Here is a 9,662-nt window from a genome sequence, read left to right as displayed (position 1 = left end):
CAGTTCACACCTTTCCCAGTCCCCCTGCTAAATATGCCTCTCTGCACTCATCTGTCACTCAGTGAATCTTTCATAAATGGAGGTTTTCAGTCGAGAGATAAGGAGGGAGACAGGGCCTTTAGTAGGTCAACACATTTATTAACGTCCATATCCTCACATAAAGGAATTGTGTACATTTGACTAAATCAAACAAATGCAGTGCATCGAACACATCACATTTCACTGTCGCTTTTTATAGGATCATTTCAGGAATGACAAACTGAAACTGTAGCCCAAGTTGTGAGAGTGAGGGGAGAAATGGAGAGACCGAAAACCTAACACACAACGACGGACTTGATATTTATGGATATTTATAAACACGCGGCCACAACAGTAGACCTTTGTGTTGCTGCTATTGTTTCTCTGAACATGTTCTTCAACTGATGTGTTTGGATATAAGTTCAGGGCTGCGGTTTCTGTCACAGCAATGACACTACATCACACTACATCGATGCGTACACACACACACACACACACACACACACACACACACACACACACACACACACACACACACACACACAGCGACACAAAGGAACATCCCTGAGCACATCAGTGTGAACATTAGCAATGATGGAACACAACAAAACAAGGATTTACAACAGGCACACCCACACGCGCGCACACACGCACAGACGCTGTCAAACACGCGTTCGTACAAACAAATAGAGACACACATCCGCATGAACTGAGCTTTAGACGGCGTGGCTCTCTCTGGGGGGGCGGGTGGGAGGCCTGGCAGGGAGAGGGATGAGACGGAAGGGAGGATACCGTTCGCTTCATTTCTAGGTGATTCACGTTTGGAGTGGGCTCGCAAAATTGCTTTATGGAAAGTGGCGAAAGCCTCGGCGGGTCCATTAGCGGGGAAACAGCGGGGTGGCTGCTGTTTCATTAGGGAGCCCCACGCCAGCTTTATTACCAGGGATTTAGAGTTTTATGGTTATCATTATTTGCGATCAAATTATTATTCGAATAGATCTATGAGTCAGCTCTTTGGACCAAGACATTGGGACAGGGCCTGCGCACGTGTGGATTATTTGCAGTTGGATAAGTGTGTGTATGGGTGTACTTTTGTGTGTGCTGGTGCTATACAGATTCATGTGTGTGTGTGTGTGTGTGTGCTGTATAGATGTGTGTGTGTCTATCTCAGGTCATGTGGTTGCCTCTTCTGGTCCAGGCTTCTGAAGAGTCGGCCGCTGATCGGTTGCCGCGGCGATGCCAGCATTGCCTGCGTTGGCGACACAGAGATCACTGATCTCCCCTAGCAGTCTCTCCTGGGTCTCCATCAGAAACTCCTCCTGAGAGAGATAACAAACCCAGACAAAGAAAGATGTTGAGCATAGTGTAGTTTCAGAGGAGGACGATAATATGCATTTTTCATGGAATACAGTTCTGCCTCTACCATTCCATCATATTCCTAGTTATTTATGAATCTATCCGGTCCCTCTGTGCTGCTTTGAGTTCTTCTTCATTACATGGAGAGAGGATCTTAAAAGTAAAGAGAGAGAGAACAAGAGCACAAACACAGCTGCTTCTCACTGGCTGCTGTGTTGTCTTTGAGGAGGTGGAGGAGACATGGGGGACAGAGAAAGACGGAGGGAGAGAGAGGGAGAGGGAAAAGGGGAGCGGGAGGTAGAGAAAGCGACGGAGAGAGAGAGAAAATAAGAGGGACAGCAAAGGAGGGAGAGAAGGCGGAGAGGAGTGTGGAGGCAGAAGAAGGAGAGCCGTGACATCATGCCGTGACACCCATGTGGTGCGACCTGGCTCCGCCAGAGTGAGCTGGCTGGCGGTCAGCATTAGCGATGCGCTTTCCCGCCTCATAAATTATCGGCGTGACGACGTGAGGCCCCTCCGGCGCACCGGTGCAATCCTGTCAGCGGTTGGAGAGAGGACGGATCCCCCGCCCGCGGTACCCGCCACGCGCCCAGTGTGTGCCCCCCCGCAACCCCCCCCCACACACACACTACACACACACAATGCCACCCCCAAAAAGCAACTGAACCCAGTGTTGGCCCTATAGGTTTCTGTGTGACAGTCAACTGCAGAGGCATCAAAACAGACCTCTATTTATCCTTTCTATCACTTTTCCATCAACTCTCTTTGTCTGTTGTCTCCCACCTTGCAGCTTCTTCACAAAAAAACGGAATCATCGTATCATTTCATCCTTCACTCCCTGCCAACACGTCTTCCTCTCTTTTGGTGTCCTTCCCTCTCTCTTGCCTCCTTTTGTCTCTTTCCTACCCTCTTCCTCTCCTTTTGTCTCCTTCCTTCTATCTTCCTTTGCCATTGTCTCCCATTGTATCTTTCTCACTCCTTCGACGCTCACAGCCATTCTCCCCACTCCACCCCGGAGACCCTCAGGGTGCACGCTTTCAGCAAAAGGCAATACATTCCCTCTCTCTCTCTCCCTACCTCCCTCCTTTCCTCCTTTCCTGCTCTCTCTCCCCCCCCCTCCCCTGTTTCGCGGCGGTGGCGGGTCTGCAGCAGAGCAGTTAATAAAGAGATTGATGACGGGGCCGTGGGGAAGTGACAGGTGGACAGCGCCGGCTCTGCGTGAGCGACAGAGGGCACGCTCGCCGCACAGCAGCCGGCCCTGGCGCCGGCCCGTGCCCAACACCGAACCGCCACCCCCTCCGCCCTCACACACCCCCCCCCACGTGCCAGCGCAGAGGGTGTGTGTGTGTGTGGCGTGGACGGGGGGACGGGATGGGGGACGGGGGGGTCGGCAGGGGGTGAGAGGGTTGTGGTTGGGTTGGAGGTAGGGAGTGGGTTGGGGCGGGGATGGGGTGGGTGGGTGAGTGGGGGGCTACACAGCTTCCTGCCTTCTGGTGGGAGGGCGGAGGGGGGGTGGGGGGGCTGGGTGAGGACGGAGGGATGAGAGGAGGGAGGGAGAGGGGGGGAGGGAGAGGGAGAGCAGCCGCTGGTGACTCTCCTGCCAGAGTGGAGGAGTCAGAGTTCACAGCCGCTGCCTTCTGGAGAGAGAGAGAAGGAGAGATGGAGAGAGAGAGAGAGAGAGAGAGAGAGAGAGAGAGAGAGAGAGAGAGAGGGAGGGAGAGAGGGGAGAGAGGGGAGAGAGGGAGGGAAAGAGAGAGAGGGAGAGAGGGAGAGAGAGAGAGAGAGAGAGAGAGAGAGAGAGAGAGAGAGAGAGAGAGAGAGAGAGAGAGAGAGAGAGAGAGAGAGAGAGATGGAGGGAGGCGTGCCAGTGACGACATACTGTGCTGCCAGAGAGGTCACAAGAAGCACAAGAACACACAGAAACACATGGGCCCGCGCACATGCTAGGGCATATGTGCATTATTCAGATGTAGGCGCACACACACACACACACACATACACACACACTCACTCCAAAGTTACCGAACAATCCCTTACGTTTACCTCAATTTCATGTTATGTGTTGACAGACCATTCCGAAAATACTGAATTTTAATCCACCATTTCTGGTATAACATGACCAAAAACCTACAGACCTCAATACTACATTTCTATTCAACCCCCTGCATCAGTGTACCCACTTCCATGATAGGTGAGATGAGAGCCTAGCAGCATTACACACACACACACACCTAATTAATGATTGAAGAGCACACAGGTACACCCAGGCACCCCCACTTTCCACACACACACACACACACACGCGCGGCTCGCTAGGCGCTCCCGGTGTCGTTCCCCCTCCTGAAGGCTGTCGCCGTGCAACACAGCTCCTACCACCTGACTCTCTTTGAAGTTGGGGGCCTGTCTGTCTCCTCACCCAACACTCGCCTGCCCTGCCATCCTGCCTGCCTGTCTGTCCAATGTTGCATACCCCCACCCCACCCCCAAACACCAACCCCCTCTTTCATAATGAAACCCCCGCCACTAATGGCATCAGCGCAGGTGATAAAAGTGAACCCTTCCGTCGTCTCTCCCTTCACTTCCTCCTCCTTGTTTCTTTTTCTTTTCTTTTCTCCTTCTTTTGCAATGTTTTTTTTTGTCCCCCTGTTCAAACAGCGTATTGTTCAAAGACAATGCATGCAAAAGAGACGCGGGATGAAGGGAGGAAAGAAAGAGGGGGGAGGAGAAGGAAGGAGGAGAGGAAAAGCTGCTCCCTGTCTTGGAAGGAGAGATCAAAACAAGCCTCAGAGTAAAAATATACAACGGTCTCCCTGATCTGGCCAGCACCATGGATAACAAAGAGAGAGAGAGAGAGAGAGAGAGAGAGAGAGAGAGAGAGAGAGAGAGAGAGAGAGAGAGAGAGAGAGAGAGAGAGAGAGAGAGAGAGAGAGAGAGAGAGAGAGAGAGAGAGAGAGAGAGAGAGAGAGAGAGAGAGAGAGAGAGAGAGAGAGATGAAGTGAAAGAGAGAGAGGATGAAACCTGAAACTGTCGACCTGCCATGCTAGCGAGACTACCTTCTGTTTGGGTTGTCCCACAATGTTTATCTGACATATAAAGACACCTTCACCTTCGTTTGTCCTGAGCAAGTCTACTCTCCATAACATTGCTATGCCATAAACAACTAGAAATTAGAGTTTACACTGACTTGACCTGAAATATAAATACGTAACGAGTTAGATACATTTGTTATTACTTTCCTGTTCAGAAAAATACCAAAGATTGTTAAATGAAAATAAATAGATTAATATCACAAATAATTTGCAGCCTAAAGTTTTACTGTTTAGCAGAGTTTGGTAAAAACTCAGGATCAAACCAATCTGACAATTAATGTCCCCTAACGGCGGTAATGGCCATATGCTATATAATGAGCCTGAAAACGTTGCGTTTGAACACAAAGAAGCAGCATGACCACCACACTGTATAGATCCCTTAGGGGAAGTCTTTGACATGTTAATGTCATTACAAGAGTATACAGTAGGCCCACACACACACATACACACACATTCTGAAAGCCAGGCCATCATCATCACGTACAGCAATGCAACTGCACATCAGTGTAGCAATGTAAAGTATTTCCATGAGGTTAGAGATGACTGTGGTATGAGTATTATTTTGTCAAGATTGTACAGCTTGCTACAGTATAGAACCTTTCTATTTTGGATCAAATAAAAATCCTCAGACGATTTGCATACCAACAGTATTTCCTGTAAATTCACAATATGTGTTGTGATTCTGGACTAATTGTGCACTATTCTGAATATCATTACCCATAATGCAATGCATGACTTATCACTTACCCTATAGTCTGTGTTTATGTCTATCTCGCTCTGTCTATCTCTCTCTTATCCCAGTAAATACTGTTTTTGCACTCAATCGGGCGGTGGAAAGATCGATAGCCTTCAGGTTGTGTGAGCGGATCACTGGTGCCAGTATAAAGATGTGGCTGTGCTTCCTTTTCTCTCTCTCTCTCTCTCTCTCTCTCTCTCTCTCTCTCTCTCTCTCTCTCTCTCTCTCTCTCTCTCTCTCTCTCTCCACCAAACTAACACAAAGGTTTGTTACCTCCGAAAAGAAGAACGACGAGGAGGAAGAAGAGGAAAAGAAAAGGAGGAGTAGGAGGAGGAGGAGGAGAGAGAGCAAGCGTGAGAAGTAAAAGACACAGATGGACAAGTGCTTTTATGACTGAAGCTTGGGCTGGCATGGTGCCATGGGCACAGACTCCCTTTGTTTGCCAGGCTACTAAACTAATAGACATGCAGGCAGGGTCCTGCTGGCCTGGAATTATAAAGTTATTAAGGAATACAAATACACACGCAGACACACACATACTTAAGTAGACACACACATATATGGAATTTGGGGGTCCGAAAAGTTGGACAGAGGCTGTATTCTTAGTCCCCCCGATGAGTTGTGTCTGTGTGCGTGTAATGGGGTGGTCATACACCACACAAACACAGAAACATTCACATCTCTCACACACCATCTTTCCATCATATATGAAAAAAAATCGAACATAACCCGCTTCCCAAAAAATCCCACACGTCACTCTATTGTCCATGCGTTATTGTGCCTCCACAATGTCAGAAACGTGATGGTAACTCGTCACTCTCAACTCATTGTTCCGCTTCTCACAAGTCTGTCTCACCACAAAAGAATTCTCAATGGCTGTGTTTTTTGGAGTGTCCCTTGTGTAATCTCAATATTATTTAAGATGGCCGGTACACAATGGTTTTGAGAATGCGAGCCGTTTAAGCCCTTTCTCCCTAAACAGTGGTCTTGGCAACTCAACCAGCTCATTTGTTAGCTGCTGCATTCTCTTAGACAGCCTTACAAATGGAGGCCCTATCCAGTTATTGCAGGGGATCAAACTACAAGCTATGACTAACCACAATAAAAATCACAAATTACCACAGCATTGAACTGCTTTTGCAACCACAACCATATAGCAAGAAGCAAATAATACAATTCCTCCATGTACCCATTTATTGGCTTTGAGGAATTTACATTAGGCCTGTATGTCGACTGCATCTATCTTGATTTATATCAGTGGTATTATGAAAGAACTGTAGTGTGTTTGTAATGATCTGTACTATCTGATAGTTATAGGCAAAGGTAAATAGAAAGGACTGACTTAAGATAATGGTCTTTATTTGATGCAGGGGAAAAGCGTGAAAAAAGCATCTTACTTCTTAGACTAAATAAACAAGCATAACAAAATGTTAGCCGGGATCAAAAGCTTTACAGCATGTTAATAGCGTTTATAAAAACAGAATAATCCCCACTAGCTGTATTCCTACGCCTCTATTCTATCTCTAGAACCTCATTATGCATTCTCACTATAAACATGTGTGTGAATTCACTGTGTGTTCTTTCCTGTCTTTAAACAAAGGCATAGGTGTTTGTTTTCAAACACTGACGCTGCAGAGAAAGATTTCAAAGGCGGAACTTGAGAGAAGAGGCAGCTTATTTTCAATTTTATACATTTTAAGTGTGTCGTGGTGATTTTGTGTGTGCAAGACTGTGTTTGTGTATGGGGTGTGTGTATGGCGTGTGCGCGTGGCATGTGTTTGTGTGTGGGTGCGAACAAGACTACGGAGAGAATCACTGATGAAAAAAAGGCTACTTTGGAAATTCTCTGATAATTGGCTTCTTAAAAGGGGCTCATTTTTAACTATGTCACTGCGACTGCCGGATGACAATTAATCTGTTTGCCACTGCTTCCTTGGCATCTGTGCCAATTACTTTATATGCTAATATATGTAAATGACTAAACATTTCAGATGCCTGTTACAAGTATATGCAAGCAGTGTATCGTATTTTATTTAAAGTAATATTCTTAGGCAGATCAACAAAAGTAAACGCTTAAAATTCTGAGGCGTGAGCATTCTTCTTTTCTGGGTTAATTTTGGTATGGGAACTGCTGTGGCTATAGGAACATGGCAAGACTACTTTCAAATAGTAACACTTACCTGAATTATTTTTTAATGAAAAGCCTAGCCTAACTTAATAGTTGAAGGAAAACTATCTATGAATCAACATTTCACACATTCTGAATAATTGAGAGAAATGTGCCAGACATGTGACGGGCAAAACTTTTTTATCTTTCTTTACCGTCTTTTTTCTTTTCCATCGTTGACAAAACACACAAGTTAAAACAGAATTTTTACCAACGCACTACTTGACTTTCATTGCATTACTTTTGAGTTTTTACTTGTCTTTCCTCTAGCACATCTACTGCACTTCAGTCAACTTTAGTCGTTCGAAGTCGACTGTGTTGCGCAATTGCTCTTTTATTCTTTGAAAGAGGGAATAACGTTTGCCGTTAAGTAAATGTTAATGAATGCACTTTAAGCATCTTACAAGGCCCTTTTCTCTTAACATAAATTGCTATAATTACCGGTGCATTCCGTTTTTTCCCTCCCCTCTGCCTCTAGGGAGAGAACATGACTGAGGTGCTTTAAGCTTGTTTTCTATTGTTTCCCTCTACTCCCTCTCCTGTGAGGGGGCTGTCTCTCCCTGGCCTTTTCCAAGCTCAACTGAAGATGTCACTATTGTATACAGAATGGATGCTCTGACACCACATACAGTGAGAGGCATGGAGAGTTAGATATTGTAGAAAACAGCGCGTTTGCATGTTCTCTGTACTAGATTCAGTATATAGTGTGCTATAATTGAATTTTAATGGTAAAAACAATATTAGGCTGTATTGTTAGGAGTTTTCGATGCAAAGATAGTCAAAGTCCATCGTCAAACTGTAAACTTCTTGTTATCATCACCACCATCCAAGCTCCAAATAATTTTTTATACAAATAAAACCAACAAAAAATAATTTAGATGAGCTTGTTTTGTATTTGCTAGTTTATAATAAGTATCAGTGCTGGTTTAATCATCAAGTCTAATAATGAAACATGATTAAGTGTCAAAATCATTCAAAGGTGTTCATTGACAATGACAGACAAATTGAAACAAGTATTCTTTCTGTACATTTCCTGTCCAGATCATTCCATATTGATTGAGGTACTGTGCTGGTGAAACACAAGATCCCCGCTGATGATATGAATTGTTTAAAGACCGATGTCTGCACAGAGGTAGCTGCATTTAGAGAAATGATGATCCCTTGAAGCTACGTATTATATTTACTTATATTATATTTACTCCACCCTTGTATTGCAAGGGTGGAGTAAAACAGAGGCTTCCTATGAGGCCCGTATTCTAGTGCCAAGACATTCATTATAGTCATTATCAAAATTATGCGTATAGTGTGGAAAAGCTGAGTGGTAGTCACACAATTATGTTTAACTTCAGCATTTGGTGTTTTACTGTATTCTATCCCTGTTTCTTAATTATAGCATCAACATATTTGGGCTGTTATGATACGATAATTATATTGAGGATATTCAAGAAGCAAAAAAAGATGCAATGGTATGTCAAAATAGAGGTGTTGAAATAAAAACACGAGCTTGATTCTCTAATATTATCCTGTGCACAGACACACAAACATAAACATGATTTAAAGCGGAAGAAATTACTGTTTCTGCCGAACTGTATACCAACGGAATCAATCACGCAAATCTACATCTACCCACTCTCCCTGACTGTTACTCCCTTTCCTCTTATTCTCTCTCTCTTTCACACACATTCTCTCTCTCTCTCTCACACACACACACACACACACACACATACACACACACACACACACACACACACACAAACACGCCTACTCACAAATATCACTTCAGCAAAAGTACTTCAGAGTGCTATAGGTTAAGCTCCAGCACTGCTACTGTAGGCCAGACCAATGCCAAATAACTATCCTCCTTTTTTTCTCCTTACCTCTTTTCCTTCCTTTGGCTGTCTCTCTCTCTCTCTCTCTCTCTCTCTCTCTCTCTCTCTCTCTCTCTCTCTCTCTCTCTCTCTCTCTCTCTCTCTCTGTCACACACGCACACACATTCATTCCCTCCACACACACTCACAGTCTTACCGTCTCACTCTCTTCTACTCACGGCACTTTATTACCAAATTTACTTTTTTATCCACTCTTTAGCGGCGGTGTGCGTTCTCGCTCTCACACCTGTAATTAGGGACGGCCCCTGGGCTGAAGAGGGTCTTGATTCCTAATGATTATCCAGCCAGCCTACCGCTGTGACCTGGGGCCACGCTCCGGCACTGGCAGGGCCGCAACCAGGGCTAATTTAATTGATCTCTCTCTCTCTGTCTCTGTCTCTCTTATAACATTTAAATACCAGCACCGT

General features: G+C 45.3%; 1 protein-coding gene across 1 annotated transcript in view; it reads right to left on the bottom strand.

Annotated features, from left to right (window-relative positions):
- Positions 1-1,190: 1,190 nt before the first annotated feature.
- The window catches only part of si:dkey-288a3.2 (protein phosphatase 1 regulatory subunit 37), a 35,062-nt gene continuing 26,590 nt past the window's right edge, over positions 1,191-9,662 (bottom strand). The window contains exon 13 of the mRNA XM_062469543.1: positions 1,191-1,337. Within this exon, the coding sequence (XP_062325527.1) occupies positions 1,191-1,337 (147 nt within the window). The remainder of the gene's footprint in view (positions 1,338-9,662) is intronic.

Source organism: Osmerus eperlanus, chromosome 9 (assembly GCF_963692335.1).
Source record: "Osmerus eperlanus chromosome 9, fOsmEpe2.1, whole genome shotgun sequence".
Classification (NCBI taxonomy): Eukaryota; Metazoa; Chordata; class Actinopteri; order Osmeriformes; family Osmeridae; genus Osmerus; species Osmerus eperlanus.
Note: the sequence above shows the minus strand (reverse complement) of the source record. Positions and strands in the feature narration are given on the sequence as shown.